At 39.2% G+C, this 22,355-nt stretch overlaps 2 protein-coding genes and 1 pseudogene across 3 annotated transcripts in view; 1 reads left to right on the forward strand and 2 right to left on the reverse strand.

Moving 5' to 3' along the window:
* The window catches only part of Dcaf17 (DDB1 and CUL4 associated factor 17), a 38,396-nt gene extending 36,889 nt beyond the window's left edge, over positions 1-1,507 (reverse strand). For both annotated transcript variants that reach the window (XM_090342649.1, XM_090342648.1), the window contains exons 1-2: positions 1,155-1,507; positions 549-652 (exon numbers count right to left, since the gene is read on the reverse strand). In XM_090342649.1, the coding sequence (XP_090198775.1) occupies positions 549-652; positions 1,155-1,346 (296 nt within the window). In that variant the 5' untranslated portion in view covers positions 1,347-1,507. The remainder of the gene's footprint in view (positions 1-548; positions 653-1,154) is intronic.
* Positions 1,508-1,644: 137 nt separating this feature from the next.
* Positions 1,645-22,355, forward strand: part of Mettl8 (methyltransferase 8, tRNA N3-cytidine) — an 86,693-nt gene continuing 65,982 nt past the window's right edge. Inside the window, exon 1 of the mRNA XM_090342650.1 lies at positions 1,645-1,926. The gene's annotated coding sequence lies outside the window, so the exon portion shown is untranslated. The remainder of the gene's footprint in view (positions 1,927-22,355) is intronic.
* On the reverse strand, positions 7,892-8,572 carry LOC150056219 (peptidyl-prolyl cis-trans isomerase FKBP3 pseudogene; annotated as a pseudogene).

Consider the following 22,355-nt stretch of genomic DNA (forward strand, 5'->3'; position numbering starts at 1 on the left):
AAGTAGTTGAACAGTGATCCTTATATCTCAATCTCCTGAGTAGTCACGATTACAAGTATGAGCCAACAGCACCTGATGTCTCTAAATTATATATATATATATATATATATATATATATATATATATATATATATATAGTATTTTGAGCAATGTATCATCTTTCCTGTACTATAATTTTAGTTCAAAGCTGGTATTTCCAAGATGAAATCTGCATCTAAGATTTTTCTTAATTACTTGCATTTTATCCCTTAGTGATGTGTGTGTGCCTGCACGTGTTGTCTACCCACGCTCAAGTACTGGGGCCTCAATTCAGGGCCTCCAGCTGGTTTGGCTTTCACTCTACCACATGAGCCACACTTCTACTTCTGCCTGTTTGCTCAGCCTGGCTTTAGAACAATTCTCAGACCTCAATCTCTTGAGTAGCTAGTATTACATGCATAAGCCACTAACACCTAGCTCCTAGTTTTATTTAGTTGTTAAAATTTTTCTATTTGACTAAACACTAAGTGGGCATATAGTTCTACATAAAAATGGTCACTGAAGATTACCTGCTGACACAGCATCGATAATTGTTAAAATATATTCTTCCCCTCTCATAGGCTATCGGTGTCTTGGAATGAGTTGTCCACACATTCTTAAATGTAGTGCTCTCCTGAAAGACAAGGAATTTCGGTTTAGTAATGAACTCGTTATTTAGTTATTTATTGGTCGTGGGACTTGAACTCTGGGCCTGGACGTTATCCCTGAGCGCTTCAGCTCAAGGCTACCGCTCTACCCCTTGAGCCACAGCCCCACTTGCATTCATTTTAACTTGGATAGTAAAACTTATCATTTTCAAGGTAATTTCACATGCGCTATTTCAAAGCACTATTTTTTAATTCTCCCACGTCCGGGCCTCATGCTTGGTTTATTGGGGAGCTGGATCTTTAAAACGATAGTTTGCAGGAAAGCATTAAAAAAGCTCGAAAGGAAACGATCTGGAGCCCTTCTTAACGCCTATGTACTGATCTCGAGCACACTGCACACTACTCCCGTTTCCCTTATTTATACCCCCTCACAAGTGACCACCTAAGACGGCGCCCTGGCTCAGAAAAACTCCCTGCCAGAGCAGAAGGCTCGGCCTAGAGTGGTCCGGGTGGCCTGCGCGTGGTCACCTGGCACACGAGCTCCCTCAGGATGCTCAGGTTCGTCCTCAGCCCGACGCCCGCATCGCGCGCGAAGAAGCCGAGCGCTCGGCGACTCAGCCGGAGGCACACATTGGGCTTCCGGGTCGAGCCCGTGGGGACGCAGGCCGAGCGCGGGGGTCCGAGAGCCCCTTCAGTTCTGCGTGGCACTACAGTTGCCATCTTCCAACCACATGGAAAAACGGATGCTGGATGCGGGCATCCGGCACCCGGCACCTGGAGGCCAGGCGAGGGAAAGTAAAGTGGTCCGGCCGGAGCGCAGATAAAAGGGAAAGACCAGAAACTTCCTCACTGGCCTCTTTTCTCAAGCAACAGCTGGGGCTGTGAGGCCACGCCCCTTGACCCTCTTGGCGTGCCGTAGCTTCAATCTCACCGGGAAATGTAGTTCGCACGCGCTCAGGCTTCGTTTCCAGAACTACATTTCCCATCAGGCAGCGAGGACCAGGGGTTGCACGAGCGCTCCATCTGCACAGCGCGTTCCCGCCTCTAGAGCGGGAAGTCAAGTTGCGCCGGAGGGCCCGGGGCGGAGTCGCTCCGGAGCGTCTTCCGGGAGTGTGCGCGACGCCCGAGGCGACCTCGGGATGCTTTGCTGCCGCCTCGTGGCGCGTCTTCTGGTCTCGTGGTGCCGTCCCCTCTGGAACCCCTCCCTTAGCGCCCTGGTTCCCCGACTCCCGTAAGCCCAGGCTCGCTCCCGGACGCCCAGTACCCAAAGGGGCGCGGTGTCGACCGTGGCCCTCCACAGGTACGCCCCGCGGGCTTTTCAGTTCTGCGCAATGCTGGACGCCGGGACGAGGTTGACTATTCAAGCCATGCTGTTGTATCATGATTGGTGGCGGAAGGCGCTGGATTTTCCTCCAAACTAGACTTGGCTTTTCCCCCAAGGCCCGCCCCACTCTGGCCTGAGAGGATTCTGGCTGGGTTTGCAAGGATTGCTGCGTTTCCTTCCTCGCCCTTCTTTCTTTTTCCTTGTAGGGGATAAAATACAAAATGCTTACATTCTCACCGGTCTGCCTAAAATAATTCAGATTCTTTAAGTGAGAGGTAGATAACGTATAACGAGCCCCGCCTCTGTGTTCAAAGTCCCATTGCACTAAGTTTCCATGAACCTGAGGTCGCTTTGAATCTGTCGAGGGCGGTGTTGGTGTCTCTCCGAGGACTTGGCATGCTACCTTTCGTTTCTAGGTGTTCAGGGAAAATGATTGTGTCTGATTGGCAAGTGAAAAAAGTACAATACTGGAATGTAGGTGCTGGGTCACATTTTCAGTGTTTAGCAAAAAAAAAAAAAAGGCATTTTTCTCTTTAATCTTCTGCATTTCCTTCAGAGCCTGGCATTTGCTGATTTTTCATGACTTGTTTACAGCATACTGTGGAGTGCTTTGTGTATTTTTAGAGAGTGCTACAATAGTTAATTTGGTAATTCATGGATGCAGCTGTCACTGAGAAAACTGGAACTCAGGAAAAAATAACTGGATTTTCTTTGGCTGAAATGAAATTCAAATCATTGCTGAATTGAATTCATCATCTCTCTTCTTTCCTCCTTGCCTCATGTCTTCCTGTAGTCTTTATTTTATCACCAAGTTACCCAAAGAAGAATTATTCCGGACTCTACCCACACAGACAAATCTTTGATATTTTAACTTTTATCTATTTCTAAACTGTTTTATAACTATTTCAAAATTTAGGTCCTGACCATTTTTATCACATGGTTAAGTAGCATTCTGACTACATTATCCATCTCCCTTTTACTTTGTTTTTTTAAAAAAATTCCAGCATCACACATTTCTTCCAGAGTGATTTTTCTAGAAGCACAAAGCTATCATTTTTGCGTTATAGTCTTTAATTGATTCCCACTCATTCAGCAGAATTTCACAAACTGAATCCATATACAAGATCTTCCTTCCGTTGTTAGTTTATAATATTTTCAGTATGTTAAATATATCCAAATATAAACCTAGGTAAACATTTAGTTTTATGTTTTTATGCAAAACATTTGTAAGTTAAATGAAGCACAACTAAAGAGATTATTTTACTGGTCCTAAAAAAATCCTAAAAATGAATCTGTTCCTGTCCTCCATTGTATAGATTTCCTTAAAGTAACATCCATGTTGCCCTAATGTTAAGAGATTACGCATTGCCCCTTTCTATGTTAAAACCTTTGCAAGACCTTTAATTCACTGTGTTAGGATGGTATTTGACCTTCACTTGTCCTTGGCATCAGTTACATACGTTAGTCACTATTGCATAAATGACTAATGATAGAAGTTATTGTAGAGCATTCCTAATCACAAATGTGTAAACTGAAATCCTGTGATACCAAGGAAAAAATGGTGCTCTGGATTACACATAATATCCTTTTGTTAAATTTTTCATAGATTTTTTTTTTTTTGCCAGTCCTGGGGAGTGAACTCAGGGGTGGAGCACTGTCCTTGGGCTTTCTCAAGGCTAGTGCTCTAATGCTTGAGCCACAGCACCACTTCTGGCTTTTTTTTTCTATGTATGTGGTACCAAGGAATTGAACCTGGGTCTTTGTGCATTCTAGGCAAGCACTCTACCATTAGGCCACAATCCCAGCCCCTTATAGATTTTTTTTTTTAAATCAAATTGAACCTAAAATATTTTCTCTGGAGAAAATCCTGTTTTTGTATTCCTTGATACACATATAAAACCCTAAGGGTTCACATAGAATGGATCAGAATCTCTTGGTGTAGGGCATAGACCATTCTATTATCTTGCTCACATTTTTATCCTTATCTCTTTGGATGTTTGCTCTTCTGGTTCTGATGTTCTCCTGCTCTTTCAAGTCGGTATGTCACTATACTGGAGCTCCTTTCCTATTCTCTTATCTCAGTGTTCTTCCTGGCTGTCTTGACTTGACATTTTCCCTCACCCTCCAGTAAAGTAGACTTGGATGTCTTTGTGTTTCTCTGCATATGGTCATGGCAATATATTAGAATTATTCTAATTCTAATGGAGCAATACTATTCTGGAACTTTAGTACCAGATGCTTGAGATGTGGCTAGTATCTATGTTTGATGAATGAATGACCTATGTATCGATATATTATCAACAGCCTATTACTTTTAGCGTAAATGCAGATTTAGTACCCCCTTACTTTTTAAGTCAATAGGAAACCACGGTATTTGTAAGAAGAAATAATTTTAAAGACTTAAATCCTGAAGAGTTCTATCTGTAGATACTTTCCATATATTGGAGGTAAAATGATCTGGACAGAAACAGTATATGATTTGGAAGCAACTTCTCTAATTTTGGGTATAAAGCATCTCCCCCCATTCTTTGTCTTTTATGTTTATAGAATGCTTAAACATAGTCATAGTATTTTAAAGGCATATGCTTTGCTTAAAGAAGCATAGTATAAATAAAACACTGAAGCTATTAAATATGAACATTTGTGTAAAGACAGATTTGAGTCTGTCCACAAGTGATCATTCAATACCTAATTATTTTCATAATAGTGTACAGTGAATAGGTTACTATATATAAGGGAGGAGATTGACAGCATCTAGTATTTTATATATTACAGATTTTTTTAAAAAATGATAATTTTCAGGTAGTGATAAGTGTTGGAAGAAAAACCCGGGTGTGGTAATAGAGCATGATTGGGATCCCTGGTTTAGCTAGAGTGATCAGAGACCTCTTCACAGAGGGACTTTTAAGCTGAGCCTTGATTGATGAGGAATTGATCTATAAAGATCCACGGTAAGGTAGTATCCACAGAATGGGATGCTCAAGCACAGAGTGCTCATGGCTTGTTTTTAAAGTGGTCAGAGTCTATGTGGCTCTTTAGTGTATGAGAGGGAAGTGAAAACAAAGTCATGTATCATGGCTTTGCAGGTCATGATAGAAATTGGGATTTTATTCTGTTGTGATGGAATACCATTGGAGGCGCTGAGGATTGCAGCAGCGTGATCTAATTTATATTATAATGAGATCACTGTGACTATAGTGTGGAGAATGTACTGCAAGGAGACAGTAAAAATTGCAAAGAGATGGGACTGTTGCATTGGTCCAAATAAGAGACGATAGTGTTTTAGAACAGTAGCAGGCCAGGGGCTAGGAGTTTGGGCCTAGTACGAAGCCCTGAGTTTGATTCTTAGGTACTATATACGCAGAAAAAAACAGAAGAGGTACTGTAGCTCAAGTGGTAGCGTGCTGGCCTTGAGATAAAAGCCCAAGGACAGTGCTCAGGTCTTAAGTTCAAGCTCCAGGACTTGTAAAGAGAGACAGAGACACAGAGAGAGAGAGAGAGACAGAGAGAGAGAGAGAGAGACAGAGAGAGAGAGAGAGAGAGAGAGACAGAGAGAGAGAGAGAGAGAGAGAGAGAGAGAGAGAGAGAGAGAGGGATCGTAGAGCTAGACATGATGGTACATTCCTGTAATCCTGTAATCCCAACACTTGGGAGGCCATGACAGGAGGATCATGAGGCCTAGGCCAGCGTGGATTACATAGTGAGCTCCTGTTTCAAACAAAGCCAAAGAGAGAGAGAGAGAGAGAGAGAGAGAGAGAGAGAGAGAGAGAGAGAGAGAGAGAGAGAGGAAAAAGAGATAAAAGAGAACTATATTAAAGTTGCTAAATTGTTTTAAAAGGTGAGGAAAGGTATAAGAAACTACAATAGTGATGATTTGATCAATGTTGCAGTATATTCAGGTATGAATGAAACCCCTTTCTACAATTAATATTCAGAGATGGGGGAAGAAAAAGTCTAGAAAAGTGCTATAGACATTCTTACATTTGTTCAAGAGTATAGTAGTTTTCACTTGGTGCATAAAAAATTGTCACAAACCTAATAGCTTAAATTAAAACTTGTTTATTATTATCTCAAAGTCTTGCAAGGCAGAAACTTTAACACTGAAGAGCTTGCCTCTCTGCTCAGGTCTTAGCAGCCTGAAATGATGTCAGCTAGAGCTGCAATCTCATCTGAGCCACTGGGTCTTCTACCCATCCATCTCTAGCTGTTGAGAGGATTAAGTTCCTTGCTGAGGTCTTAAGCTTCTACAGGTTGCCCACTGTGCTTTGCCACATTGTTCTTTTCACAACATGACAATTGCTTCTTCAATGCCAATAGAAGTTGTCTTTCTTTAAGTTCTGCTATATAAAAGTAACCTAATCAAGGAAGCATATTACTCACAAGAATCATCAGCGTGGAATATATACAACTGTTGGGGGTTGATGGGTAAGAATCTTATGGATCATTTTATAACTCTTGTTTACTACAGAGTGTACCTAGGCATTGAATTACTGGATTATAAAGTATGTACATCTGCAACTTTATTAGGAAATACTGTATTGACTTTATATTCCTCATCAACAGAATATAAGACTTCTCATTACTTCACATTCTTGCCTGAACTTGTATTTCTGCAATTTTTTGGGTAGCAAGTTTAAAATTATATCTCATAGTGTTATCATTATGTATTTTCATATTACTGTTAGATATCACTTGTAATGTTTTTAGCCCTTTGTGTTTTGTTCCTGTGCTGTGTTTTTATTCTTTTCCTATTGGACTGTTTTTCTTGCTGACTGCAGAATGTTTCTAGAGGTTTTTTGTTTTTTGGTTTTTTTTGTGAGTCATGGGGCTTGAACTGGCCTGGGTGCTGTCCCTGAGTTTTTCAGCTCAAGCCTACCACCCTACCCCTGGGTCTGGGCCTTGTCCCTGAGCTCTTCAGCTCAAGGCTACTGCCCTACTGCCAAGCCCCACTTCCCATTTTCCTAGAGGTTAATTGGAGATAAGAGTCTCAGGTCCTTTTGTGCCCAGGCTGGCTTTGAACCTTGATCCTCAGATCTCAGCCTCCTGAGTAGCTAGGATTACAGGCGTGAGCTACCACGCCTGCCTAGAGACTTTTTCTTTATAAACCACACCTCATCCTAATGTATTTCAAAACTTCTCCAAACTTGGAGCTTGTTACTGAAGAGAAATTCAATTTAAATATGATAAAATATTTTTCTTAAGTTTAGAACTTCTTGGGTTCTTGTTTGAGGAAACCTTAACTTAATGTCTTAAAGTTATTCTCCCCCCCACCCCGAAAGTTATTCTCCCCCCCACCCCGAAAGCTTTATAATTACGCTTTTTCCATTTAAATTTTTAATTGTAGAATTGATTTTAGGTACAGGATTGATTAGAGATCCATTTTGTTGTTGTTGTTGGTGGTGGTGGTGGTGGTTTGTGATGGTGTGTATGTGTGCACATGCACATGCTTGTCCTGTGGCTTGAATTCATGGCTTTGGTAACTGTCTCTGAGTTATTTCACTCAAGGTTAGAGCTCTACCGCTGAACCATAGCTCCAGTTCTGGCATTTTTGTGAATATGTTTGTATGTGTGATTAACTGGATAGTAAAATCTCATGGACTTTCCTACTCAGGCTGGTTTTGAAGAACAATTTTCAGATCTCAGCCTTTTGAATAGCTAGACTTGCAGTTGTTGCTTTCTTTCTTCCTTTCTTTTTTTTTTTTTTAAAGATAGTTGGTAAGTTTTTATTGAGCCTTTTAGATTACAACATGAAGTAAAAGGAAAAAGTACTCCTCAACCAGTATTTTACACAGCTATACCAAAATAGTTTAGATACATGGAATTGAATTTCTCAAAAATTGGTATCAAGTATAAACACGTCTTAACTCCTTGGGTTTTCCAGTTGACTATTCCAACCTAAATTTCAAGGCCAAGTCCTATTATTGTTTGATTTCTTCAGATCTGAAGCACTGTTTTAATCGATGTCCACTAATTCCACTTCAAAAATGAGTTTTGCATTTGGTGGAATCTTGGCATCAGGCTGTCCTTTCTTTCCATAAGCCATTCTGGTTCAATCTCCAGTCGAGCCTTTTCTCCTTTACTAATAGTCAAAGGGGCTTCATCCTACCCTCTGATAACTTTACCTACTCCAACCTTAAAACTTAACGGCTTGGCACTTTTCTTCTTCTTTGAACTTGTTTGAATATTAGTATACAAAACAGTTCTGTCCTGTAGTGTTCCTGTGTATCAGGCAATGAACAATATCTCCCTTTTTGGGAAAGTTCATTTTATCTCCCTTTTTTAGAATAGATTTTGTATATTTTGGTGGACCCTCATCCAGAGTCTCTTCAGACTTCGTTTCTTTGGGTTTATCTTCATTAAGCTTCACATTTTTCACTTGCTCAGACACTTTGCTTATACTTTCAGTACCTTTGAAATGCTTACTATCAAAAAGATGGTTATTGGCTGTAACCAAATGGTCCTTATTAGCTGTCTTGGCTACATTTTTAATGTTTCCTAATAATTTATGCTCTGCCAGAAACGAATCTGAACCGTTATCCTGCAGAAACTTGTCCTTCTTGGGCAGCTGCTCACTGTGTAGCTGCTCCATGGTCCACGCCAGCTGTGGCATGGCAGCCACCATCTTCCCCTGCTGGCACTTGGTGTTGCTTTCTAATATGACTAACCACTTGTTTTGGAACCACTTATTGAATAGTCTCTCATTTCTTTGCACATCTGCAGTGTAGATTAAGTTACATATGTGCATTAATCTACTATCTGTTTCTGTAACAAACTATGAGAGGCTGAACACATTATAAAGAAGTGTAGTTAGTTCCCAATGAGCTTATCTGGCTTCTGGGGAGGACCTCACTGTCTATATCACAACATGGTGGATGGTACTATGGTGGGAACACCACATGGTGAGACAAAAAGCAAAGAGGTTTTGGAGTCATACCTTTTCTTAATATAAGAACTCATGAGAACTAGTCCTTGAAAACTATATAATTACTCCCAAAGGTGGCATTCTACAAACCTAATTATATTCCATTCTGATCTCTTAAAGTTCCTACCACCTTCCATCACTGTCACTATGCAGACAAAGCTTCCTGAGCACTGTCCTTGGACTTTCTCAAGGCTAGAGCTCTACTGCTTTAGCCACAGCACCACTCTGGCTTTTTTTCTATATATGTGGTACTGAGGAATCAAACCTGGGTCTTTGTGCATGCTAGGCAAGCACTTTACCACTAGGCCAAACTCCTGGCCCCTGTTGTTCTGTTTTTCTATCCCAAGATGAGTAATTGATCACTTACTACATTTTTTTTGCTTTTTATTTTTGAATTAATTTTATTGTCAAGGTGATGTACAGAGGGGTTACAATTATATATATAAGGTAGTGAGTACATTTCTTGTAGAACATTGTTACCCCGTCCCTTGTTTTCCTCCCACTTTTCCTTTCTTCCAGTTCATTACCCCCAAATTGTAAAGTTCATTTCCAACATAATATTTTAAGAATATCGCTGTTGCATTGGTTTGCCCTTTGTCCTTTGTCTTATCATTTTGTTGTTATCCTACCCATTCCCTAATCCAGATAATTTATATATAATACAGAGGGTACCCAAAATCAAATACCATAGGGGAAAGAATGAGAAAAAAAGAAATAACTTCACATAGTACGTTAAAAATCACAACCACAAAGAAAAACCTCTTGTTTCCATATTTTGGAGTATATTTTGCCTAGCATCATCTTATATGGTCATATATGCATAGCTGTTGAGCTAATATGATCCTCTGCTGGGACTATCCTACACATATACTAATTATTACAAATGAGGGAAAACATGGAATACACGTTTCTTTGGTTTTGTCTTACTTCATTTAATATTTTTTTCCAAGTCTTTCCATTTCCTTACAAATAGATACTATTCTTTTTAAGATCAGCATAGAATTCCATTGTGTGTGTGTGTGTGTGTGTGTGTGTGTGTGTGTGTGTGTGTGTGTGTGTATACATATATAACATCTTCTTGATCCATTCATCTACTGAGGGGCATCTGGGTTGGTTCCATATCTTAGCTATGGTATATAATGCTGGAATAGGCCTGAGGACCAATGGGATAGAACTGAAGACCCAGAAATGAACTCACAGACCTAGGATCACCTAATCTTTGATAAGGAAGCCAAGAAAATAGGATGTATTATAGACAGCCACTTCAACAAATGGTGCTGGCAGAATTGATTAAATAGAAAACTAATGTTAGATCCTTATATCTCACCCTGCACCAGAATCAGTTCCAAATGGGGCAAAGACCTTGAGGTAAAAGCAGATACCCTGGGGCCAGGAGTTTGGCCTAGTGGTTAAAGTGCTTGCCTAGCATGCATGAAGACCCGGGTTCGATTCCTCGGTACCACATATATAGAAAAAAGCCGGAAGTGGTGCTGAGGCTCAAGTGGTAGAGCTCTAGCCTTGAGAAAGTCCAAGGATAGTGCTCAGGCCCTGAGCTCAAGCCCAGGACTGGCAAAAAAAAAAAAAAGCAGATACCCTGAAAATATTACAGGAAGGAATCAGAAACACTAGAGCTCCTTGGCACAGGTCAAAACTTTAATAAGGACCCCAAAACATAACAGATCAAGGAAAGGTTGGATAAATGGGGTTGCATTAAACTATAGAACTTCTATATGACAAAAGACATAGCGAGCAAGATGAATAGAAAGCCCATAGTTTGGAAGATCTTCACTAGCCATACAACAGACAAGGGCCTTATATCTAAAATATACTTAGAACTCGCAGGGCCACGAGTGTGACCTAGTGGTAGAGTGCTTGGCTAGTATACATGAAGCTCTGGGTTCAATTCCTCAGTACCACATACATAGAAAAAGCCAGAAGTAGTGCTGTGGCTCAAGTGGTAGAGCGCTAATCTTGAAAAAGCTCAAGGACAGTGCTCAGACCCTGAGCCCCGATGGCCAAAAAAAAAAAAAAAAAAGTGTGTGTGTGTGTGTGTGTGTGTGTATAATCCCCCACAACAAATCCTCAAAGCAACAGTCACCTCATTAAAACGTAGGCTAAAGACTTAAAGACTTCTCTGAAAAGGAAATAAGACTAGCCCATGGACATCTCTGGCCATAAAAGAAATGCAAATCAAAAGAACGTTGAAATTCCACCTTACCTAATTAGAATGGCCATTATCAAGAAAACTAATAGTAGATGCTGGTAGATGTGGCCAAAAAGGAATGCTGCTATACTGTTGGTGGGTATACAAACTGGTTTAACCATTCTGGAAAGCCGTATGGAGGTTCCTCAAAAGACTAAGCATAGAGTTCCCCTGGCACCTAACAATCCCACTCCTGGGCACTTAACCAAATGACAATAAAAAAGGCCATAATAAAGCTACCAGCATAACATATTTATTGCAGTATTATTTACTACAATTTTTAAATAAAATTTGAGAGCAGGTTGGGCAAGGCCGCTACCTTATTCCACTTCTTCAGAAATTATTTTTGGATTTGCTGATTTAAAAATAAGCTTAAGTTTCATTAAAAATAAACCTTATTGGAATTTTTATTGAGATGGCATTAAATCTGTGTATCAATTTGAAGAGAATTGACAGCTTATCCTATATCAAATGTATTTGTGAATACTACCTTTCCTTTATATTTGTTGTGTCTTTCAGAGAAGTTTTATAATTCTTTCCTTAAAGGAATGATATAGAGATTATATGTATCTATGACATACAGACTCTCAGCTTAATTTTAATTATGTTCTTAAATTTATGTGTCAGTGATTGCATATAGAGATTCCATTCTTGAATACTTGTGTTTGTTAAACTTATCATTTGAAATATGATGTAAAAAAAATCAGTGTTAATAAAATCCTTTAACAATGCCATTTCTAATGTAATAAGTAGCTTAAATCAGTAAAATAAATAAATAAAAAGAGAAAATCTAAGATACATTCAGAGGAAAGAACATGTACTTAAGATGACTTTGGATAAATAACACAAGCTTCATTTTTTTCTTGTATAATATGTGTCAGAATCAAAAATTTTGAGATATTTGCAAAATATAGTAAAGACACAAGTCATGGACATTCTCATTAGGATGACTCAAAGGTATATTTGGAAAATGTGAAATGTGAGATTTGCATAAGGATAGAATTTCTCCAAATGTGATCTAAGCTCCAGTAAAATTTACCATTAACCATACAAAAAAGAACTGATATATTTTGCATTCTCCTGTCTATTATATTTTTGGTCATTGTAAGTGCAATACATATGAGTGTGTTTGTGCGTGGTTTTATCTTTGAGATTAAAGTCACAGTATATATAACTCATGCTGGCCTGGAACTCCTGATCCACCTTCCATAACCTCCCCAGTTTGGGGATTGACAACCATAGTTAGTTGTCAGATTTCCTTTATCAAGTTGAAATTGATATTCTTTTCAATTTCATACTTGCTAAAAGCTTTGTGTATATGATTTTGATAAGTGGATATTGAAATTTATCAGACACTTTCTCTGTATCTGCTGAGGTGGTCCTATTTTTCTTTTATAATGTAGTGAATTATATAAATATATGTCTTAATGTGAAGCCAAATAAATTTATTTAAATGAGTTCTTGTGACATATTTTGATGTTTATACATTGTAAGCTTTGGTTAGTCTGTGGCTTCAGTATTTATTAAATCTCTAATTTTGCTTATCTTTTGGCTTCTGGGGATTTTTTTTTCCCTCACAGATCAATATGTTTAACATGATAGTTTAAAAATATCTGGGTACTAGTGGCTTGCGCCTTAAATCCTAGCTACCCAGGAGGTTGAGATCTGAGTATCATGGTTTGAAGCCATTCTGGGCAGGAAAGCCCATGAGACTCTTACCTCTAATTAATCACAGAAAAAAAACAAAAAAACAGAAGTGGAACTATGGCTCAAGTGGTAGAGGTTAGCCTTGAGCAAAAATAAGCTCAGGGACAGGACTCAAGCCCATGTTCAAGCCCCAGCACCAGAAAAACAAACAAAAACAAAAACACCAACATTTTTTTTTTGGTTGGTTCGTTGGTTGTCAGACTTGACTCTGTGCCTGGGCGTTGTCCCTGAGCTCTTCAGCTCAAAGCTACACCTCTACCCCTCTGGTTTTCTAGTGATTAATTGGAGAAAAGAGTCTCACAGACTTTTTAGTTCCCCGGGCTGGCTTTGAATCTCTATGCTTAGATCTCAGCCTCCGGAGTAGCTAGGATTACAGGCATGAGCTACCTTGCACAGCTACCAACACTTTTATCTAAGTAATTTAGGGGTGTTATATAGCAGAATGCTTTCTGAAATGTCAAGTTTACCAAAGTTCCAGAACTTGAATTCTGTTTTCTCATAATTTTAGTGCCTATAATCCTAACTACTCAGATAGCTGAGATCTGAGAATTGCAGTTCAAGGCCAGCCAAGGCAGGAGAGTCTGTTGAGATTCTCATCTCCAATAAGCTACTCAGAAAAGGCTGAAAGTGGTGCTGTGGCTCAAGTGGTAGAGTGCTAGCCTTGAGCACAAAGAAGGTCAGGGTCAGTGTCCAGGCCCTGAGGTTTCAAGCCCCTTGACCAGCAAACAATAAAAACCTTTACAGATCAGTAGTTGCAACAGTGGAAATGTGCCAAGTAGAACACATAGCCTTGTATCTCATTTGAGTCCAAGCTCCTGAATGTAAAATGCTGAGTATAAGAATGCATGGCCGGGGCCGGGAGTTTGGCCTAGTGGTAGAGTGCTTGCCTAGCATGCACGAAGACCCGGGTTCAATTCCTCGGTACCATATACATAGAAAAAAGCCAGAAATGGTGCTGAGGCTCAAGTGGTAGAGCTCTAGCCTTGAGAAAGTCTAAGGACAGTGCTCAGGCCCTGAGCTCAAGCCCAGGACTGGCAAAAAAAAAAAAAAAAAAAAAAAAAGGAATGCATGGCCTGCCTTCTTCCCTCCATTAAAGGATTGCTGTGAGGGTTAGATAAGAATGAATGTGAGAGCTCTCTAAGCTGTAAAACCTATACAAATATTGTTTGTTACCATGATTCTCAGGTCTTCAGCCAGAGAAAGCTCTAAAGGAGCTTTATAATATTAAGTGTTCCTGTCATATGAACACTTTAGTTATGAAGTCATAAGGTGAAATTATTTGAACCTTGAACCCACAATGCTGTTTTTGAGACAAGTCTTGTTATGTAGACCAGATTGGCTTTCTGAGGGCTGGGATTTGGTGGGATTACCAATGTTCACCTTCATATCACACCCAGCTTCCAACAATGTTTGCTTGTTTGTTTCTTTGAAACTGGAGCCTCACACATGCTAGGCATGTCAAGTGCCTTGAGCTGCACCCTCAATCCTGTACAATGCTTTTGATACTATATTTCTTCCCAGTGCTTTCCCTATGATGTTTTGCCATTATGAAAAGAAAAAGTTCTGTTTCCATCTGGAATTGTCCCTTTCAGATAGCATGTATGAAGAAATAATTCGCAAAGCTCCTCTGAAAACTGGATTGTAGTTTGGAAAGGGATCTCTGAACACAGATCCATTTGTCCTGACGTGGAGGTGACAGCAGAGGGCGCACAAGTTTTCCTTGGGGCTTGGCTATAGTTCCTGTGCAAGGCTGACCATCTGTGTTTGCAGGCTGATGATTAACAAATACTATAAATAAAAGATATTGGGGGCTTCAGAAACCCCATTACTAAATGGAGTGAGAAGGTATCCACAATGCCAAAGAACAGTGTAGAAGTAGAGAGTGGAATCATGGTTACCAGAAGCTTTGAAAAGGGAGAGGAAAGGCATGAAGAATATAGGGAAATACTAAAGCAGAGTAGGTACTAAAGAGGGGCAAGGATTAGAGTTCTACAGCTCGGCAGCATGACTCTAGTCACAGCAATTTATTATAAAGAATTAGAAGAGCCAGCCCAAAGGTTTCCAACACTAAGAAATGATAAATGTTTAAAGAGATAGAAATGCTAATTATCCTGATTTAATCATAACCCTATACCCATGAATATGTATATTTAAGAATAATTTTGGATGAAAACCCCCCAAAAAAGCACAGTAGCGAGTGCCTGCCATAGTTGGTGAATAGGAAGTTTCTAGATAACTGGAATTTGGCATTGCAGTGGTTTGTTTTCCACCTTCTGTTAGTGTGTGTGGGTGTGGGTGTGTTGTGTGTGCAAGGCCTTGCACTCTTTTTTTTTAATTTATTTTTTTTTCATTTTTTTATGGGTCATGAGGCTTGAACTTGGCCTGGGCTATGTCCCTGAGCTCTTCAGCTCGAGGCTACCACCCTACCCCTAGGTCTGGACGTTACCCTTGAGCTCTTCAGTGTAAGACTATCAGGGCCTTGCACTTGCATTCAGTGTTTCTGCTGGGCCCTACCATTGACCCACACCTCCAGTCCAATGTGTATTTCTTGGTACATAAATGTTAATTTCTGGAAGCGAGACCATACATACTATTTTATCTTTCCACTCAGCCTACAAGCTACAGATTTCATATTAATACATTGAATTTTTAAGCAACTTTTTCTTTTTCTTTTTTTTTTTGTCAGTAGTGGGTCTTGAACTCTGGGCCTGAGTGCTGTTTCTGAACTCTTCAGCTCAAGGCTAGTACTCTACCACTTGAGCTAGAATACCACTTTCAGCTTTTTTTTTTTCTTCTGTGTATGTGGTACCAAGGGCTTTGAGAGTGCTAGGCAAGCACTCTACTAGGCCATGCTCCTGACATTTTAGCAACTTTTAATAGCTTCATAATTTTCTTTTCTATGGACATACATAATAATAGTAATAAACTGGGAACGTGTATCTCAAGAAGGAGGAAGCGTGAGGAGGACCTGGAGATGTGGCTCCAGTGGTAAAGCACCAGGCACACATGCTCAGCCAAGTGCAAGACAATAAGTTCAAATGCAGTCAATAAATAAAGGACCATCAATTTGGGAAACATAAAACTTACCTCGTTTTTGTCTCAAAAAATAATAGTAATAAACACTAAATTATTTTTAGTTTGTAGTTTTCAATATAGTATATAAACAATGGTGTACTAATCCTTCATAAACTTTTCTGATTATATCATAGGCTATATTTTCAAAACCTGAGTATAGGCTTATGCTTGTATTCCTAGCTACTTAGGAATTTGAGATCCGAGGATTGAAGTTCAAAGCCAGCCTAAGCATATCAATCTGAGAGACTCATGTCCAACTTACTAGCAAAATTCAGAAATAGAGCTATCTCTCATGTGGTCAAATGCATGAGCCTTGAGCAAAAAAGCCTTGTAAGAGTGTAAGGCTTTGAGTTTCAAGTCCCAGTACCAGCGTACAGCCACAAAAGTTCACATTGTAGCAAGGTACTTGTGGCTTACAAATTTAATCCTAGTTTTTCTGGGAGTGAGCTGAAATCTAATGATTAAGATTTGAATATACCCTGAGCAGACAAATCAGAGACTCTTATCTCCACTTAACAGCAAAAAACTGGAAGTGGAGTTGTGGCTCAAGTGGTAGAGTACCAGACTTGAGCAAAAAGTTGATTACCCTAAGTTCAAGTTCCATTCCTAGCTTGAGTGTGCATTTGTGTACATATATACATACAATGTTCATAAATGAAAAAAGGAAACCTGTTGAGGAAGAGTTGGCAGAAAGAGGGTAGGGAATATTATAGAGGAAATGAGAATTATTGAAATATAGTGTAAACATGTGGAGATGTAATAATGAAATCCTCCCTGTATGAGTAATACTGCTATTTTTTAAAAAAAGTTTATATGTACACTCAAGAGGCCAGCATGACTACATGATGAGACCCTGATTTAAATGAGTTCATCAATCTGTCTTACACTTCAGTGAATCTTTCACTCCCTGTGCATGAGTTTACATGATAGTACATCATGTTTTGGTCATTGGAAAATATGATTTCACTATATAATGAATGTGTTGAAGAGCCTATTCTCAGCAGAACAGTGTGTGGATATTGGAAGGATGTTAAGCTCACAGAAGTGGACACAGGTTTTCCCCAATTCCTTTTTTTTTTTTTTTTTTTTTTTTGCCAGTCCTGGGCTTGAGCTCAGGGGCTGAGCACTGTTCTTGGACTTTCTCAAGGCTAGAGCTCTACCACTTGAGCCTCAGCACCACTTCCAGCTATTTTTCTATGTATGTGGTACCAAGGAATAGAACCCAAGTCTTTGTGCATGGTAGGCAAGCACTCTACCACTAGGCTAAACTCCTGGCCCATCCCAATTCCTATTTTTGATTTAAAGGTTTAATTTTATCCCAGGCAAAATGTGGTATCAGTTGTTTTCTTAACAGGCAGACTTTGTTTATTTTTGAGAAAATGCCAAAGTAAAACTGGCATTTCATGAAACAGTTTTTATGGCTTCATTAAAGAAATTCTTAAGTGAATATGTCTTTTCTCCCTGTGAGGGCAAGACCCAGTGTGAGAGATTGAGTTCTGTGTTCTCATTCAGTTTTGGAGCCACTGCTTAAGATTTCCCCATGTCAGCCTTTTATCCACCCTGCACTTCACCAGTGCAGGAGTTGTGGCAGTAAAACCAAAACAAGGCGAAAAATGTGCTGATTTTATTAAAAGAATTCTGACCTCCTGAAGACCCTTGAAAGGGTCTTAGAGGTCCCCAGAGATCTCTGGGCCATACTTTGTGAACCTCTAGTTTCCAAAGTAATTGTAGCAACCAGTCTCTTATCAAAAATCAGTTTGAGTGGTGGGGGGTTTGGCTCAGCGGAAGAGCCCTTGCCTGGCAAGTGTAAGGCCCTGAGTTCAGTCCCCAGCTCTGGAAAAAAAAAAAGCTAAAAAAAAATCAGTTTGAGAATCATTGGTGACCCAATTCTGATCACTGAAGTCAGAAAGCAAGACTGCTCAGTAGCGTATTTTATTCCTAAGAAAGAGATCCCAGTATCTAGCTATCCTTTGATTTATTTTCCTATTTTTTAGAATGCATTAGCACATTTTAAAATTTATTCCTTATATAAGTAACAAACATTGTAATGGTTTGCAAATATTTTCACCATTCTTTATAGTTTACTTTCACATACATTTCTTTTTTTTTTTTTTGGCCAGTCCTGGGCTTGTGCTCAGGGTCTGAGCACTGTCCTTGGACTTTCTCAAGGCTAGAGCTCTACCACTTGAGCCTCAGTACCACTTCCGGCCTTTTGCTATGTATGCGGTACCGAGGAATCGAACCCGGGTCTTTGTGCATGGTAGGCAAGCACTCTACCACTAGGCCAAACTCCCGGCCTTTCACATACATTTCTGTGTAAGCAATCTACTTGTCTTTTAGTTTCCCTTTTTTATGCTTTAGAGCTTTGGTATTATGTTTAAGAGACACAGTATCTTAATTTTTAGAAATATTCACATATGATTTTCTTGATCTAAGATGTGATTTTTTTTTACATTTAGAAATTTAATTGATGTGGAATTTATTTTGATGTTAGATGAAGATATAACTTTCTTCTGTTTTTAATGGTAGCTTGCTTTCTTAATATACTTCTTTCACTAAGTTAGCTCTATCCCACTGATTTAAAATACTTTTACAAGTGAAATTCTTATCTATATTTTGACTAGTGTCTGGACTTTCTATTGTGTGCCATTTGTTTTGGTTATTTCCTGGTGTTAGCAATGTGGCCCAGCTTGACTTTTTTTTAGTGTGTATTCTAATGTTGGGAAGGGAAAGCATCCTTTCCCCTACCCTCTCACCCCACCCCACCACAACCACACCACTCTCCCTCTGAGTATTTTCCTGGCACTTCTTACATGTTGATCCTTCCAGATGAACTCTTAAATTACTTGTTCAAGTTCCCCAAAACCATTTCTGGAATTTTGATTGGAATCACTTTAATTTTATAGATGATTTTGGCAAGAATTTACATTTTTATAGTAATGAATCTTCAGCTCCAGGAACCCATGTAACTATCTTCCTGTTTACTGAATTTTGTCCTTGTCTTCCTATAGAGTTTTATAACTTTCTTTTTAACAGTCCTGCACATTTTTGGCTAAGTTTACACCTATGGTGCTAAATATTATTTTATTTTTTCATTTATAAAGGGATTATTCCCCCTCTGCTGCATATATTTTCCTTTTAAAAAAAGAATACTTTTTGAAAACATTTAGCTCATATTTCTGAATAATTTTGGCATTTTACAACAGTCTGCAGTAAGGATACCATCATTTGTGGTATTACAATATGTACTGTGAATTTGACTAGAAGTATGACTGTTGAAGACTATTTAAGGAGACTGAACTCACTAGAAACTGTTATCTTAATGAATCTGATCCTCCGGGCTGGTTATATTAGGAGTCTGCGAATGTGTAGCAACAAGAACAAGCTTTCTCTGAAAACAAAGGGTATTATCTTACAGCAGAGTTTGCCACCATTGAGAATTTGAAAAAGAATGCCGGTTTGCTCAGAGGACATTCTTTTCAAACAGAATTTCAGAAATGTTTTGTTAATACAGTCTGTTAGAGGCTACAACACTTGTTTTTAAATCTAATTTTTAGTTAAACAGCATCACCTTTTAAACACTCTTTATGTTGCCTTGTAGCAGGAGAATTTTTAAATCTAATTTTTAGTTAAACAGCATCACCTTTTAAACACTCTTTATGTTGCCTTGTAGCAGGAGAGTAGGTGACAGGTTTATGCATTGTTGTGGTTATTGCTGTTTTAAAAGAATCATCATTTAATCAGATTGTTTTGTATTAAATAAGATTGAAGTTGCCCCAGGCAGTATGGATTGGCAGTGTTTCAGCTATTTGGGAAAATGGAATTTGCCAGCTTTCTAAGGCCATTTGAAATAAACAAACACATTTCTTTTCATCAACATTATGGATTTTAAAAAGCTGTGTGAACTAGCCTGGTATCTTAATTACCATTTAAAATGTTCCTATAGAAAATGCACTTCTGAGTACTTAACTGTCTTACAGTGATTTTAAGAATAAGACCTTTTATAGATTGGAGATTACTAGAGTGTCTCTGCATGATGTGTTCCTTGGAGATTAAAGATATTATTAATATTCTCAATTATTATTCTTCAATAGCTTACTGTGCAGCATATATCACATTCTCTAAACATTGGTTGGTTGATTGATTGATTGCAGCACTGGGATGGAGCCCAGAGCCTCCCTCTTGGCCCATGCTAGGCAAAGATTCTCCCAACTGGGGCCGGGAGTTTGGCCTAGTGGTTAAAGTGCTTGCCTAGCATGCGCGAAGACCCGGGTTCGATTCCTTGGTACCACATACATACAAAAAAGCTGGAAGTGGTGCTGAGGCTCAAGTGGTAGAGCTCTAGCCTTGAGAAAGTCCAAGGACAGTGCTCAGGCCCTGAGCTCAAGCCCAGGACTGGCAAAAAAAAAAATAAATAAAAAATAATATATATAAAAAAAAAGATTCTCCCAACTGAGCTACTGGACCCACCCTCTCCCTTCCCCCTGCCACACACACACACACACACACACACACACTAAATAATGCTTCAATTTATTGATATTTTTTTAAGCTTATATTGGTTTCTTGGGATACCTCCCTAGTATGTCTTTAAGAATAATTAAAGCCAGAAATGGTGCTGTGGCTCAAGTGATAGAGTTCTAGCCTTGAGAAAACCCAAGGACAGTGCCCAGGCCCAAGACTAGCAAAAAAAAAAAAGGATACTAGGTTTTAAATGGGGCCAGGAGTTTGGCCTAGTGGTAAAGTGCTTGCCTAGAATGCACCAAGACACAGGTGCGATTCCTCGGTACCACATATATAGAAAAAAGCTGGAAGTGGTGCTAAGGCTCAAGAGCTAGAGCTCTAGCCTTAAAAAAAAAAAAAAAAAGAGAGAGAGAAGAATTAGATTCTTTTTTCTTTGGTGGTGAGGCATTTGGCTTCAAATGGAACCTCTGTGCGATCTTTCAGGTCATTGCTTTGTCTGGAAGGCCTCTTGGGCCTTCTCTCACCAGTATTGGTGCCTCTCCAGAGCATTTCTCTGTGGGGGATTGAGCAGAAGGGAAAGAAAAAGAGGTTCCAAGCCTACTGGCAGACAACTTAACGTTCATAAATCTAGCTGCTTTCCTAGCCCAGGGCTTCAAGTCATAGGTCTCCCTACTGGGGGCCTGTGCTGAGACACTTCTTCCACATGAGTCTACCCCATTCCATTTTGAATTTCCCCTGCTCCCTTTCCTCCAATCTCAGAGGTATATAAATAAGTAGGTACCTTTATTTTTTCTGGCTCCTTGACAGTGAGACCATTTCCCATTTATGCTGTATCCACCTGATCAGCTGGTGCCATTCACTAGAAGGAAAATGGAACACTAGGCTGCCACATTTTGCTTCCTGCTTGCACTCTTGTAGCAAGCAAGCCACTTGGTATTGCTTTCAGTTTTGCTTGTCCTAATTAACAGCATCAACATCTAATTACTAGGCAGTAGTAGATGAGGAGTAATTATTCCTTAATATATTGTGTTTATTTTTTCCTTTTCAGGCTCTAAGCAGTGCCCTTTAAAAATGTTACAGAATTCATTGAATAATTTCACATTTTTGAAGCTGTAGTGTATCATTTTCATTGTTAAGAACACTGTGACATAAGAATGATTTCTATTTTAACTGTGTAAGTAAGCAGAGTGACTCTTCCAGAAATCAAAATAAATAGGTGGCTGGACCAGGGGTTGAACTTCGGGTTTATCTTGTTCTCCATTAAGCGCTCTTTGTATACACATACTACACCACACAACTTTGTTGATAAATTAACCTGACTTCCTTAGGAAGTTGAGATTAGTTAAAACTGTTTAAATTACCTCTTTTTAAATTTCTCCTCTTCCTCCTCCTCTTCCTTTTCCTTCTCCTGGCCTCCTCCTTTTTCTCTCCTCCTCCTTCTTCTTTTTTAATGTTGATACTGGGGCTTGAACTCAGGGCCTGACCACTGCCTTAGCTTTTTCACTCAAGGCTGGTGCTCTACCACTTGAGCTATATCTTTTTTTCTTTCTTTTTTTTTTTTTTAATGTGGGGATAATGTATAGAAGGGTTACAGTTACATTCATCAGGTAGTAGGTGCATTACTTCTTACACATTGATACCCCTTCTCATGTTTTTGTCCTCATTTCCCTCCCAATCATCTGTTTTCCTCCTTCTCTTTCCTATTTCAAATAAGCAAATAAATCTATATATAATATTCCAGGTAATACAATCAGATACAGTGACCACATAAGATTAACCATAAAGGGAAAAAAGAGCAACGAAATAACTGCACATAGTACATTAAGAACAACAATCATGCAAGATAAAACTCTTGTTTCCATCTCCTAGAGTTCATTTCATGTAGTCTCATCCTATATGACCTTATGTACATAGCTTTTGAGCTATTGTAATCCCCTGCTAGGAGAGTGCTAGATATGTATAAATTATTACAAATGAGGGAAACCATTGAGCCTATGTTCCTTTGGTCTGGCTTACTTCATTTAATGATTTTTT

This window comes from Megascapheus bottae, chromosome 12 (assembly GCF_031878675.1).
Source record: "Megascapheus bottae isolate mThoBot1 chromosome 12, mThoBot2.hap1, whole genome shotgun sequence".
Lineage (NCBI taxonomy): Eukaryota > Metazoa > Chordata > Mammalia > Rodentia > Geomyidae > Megascapheus > Megascapheus bottae.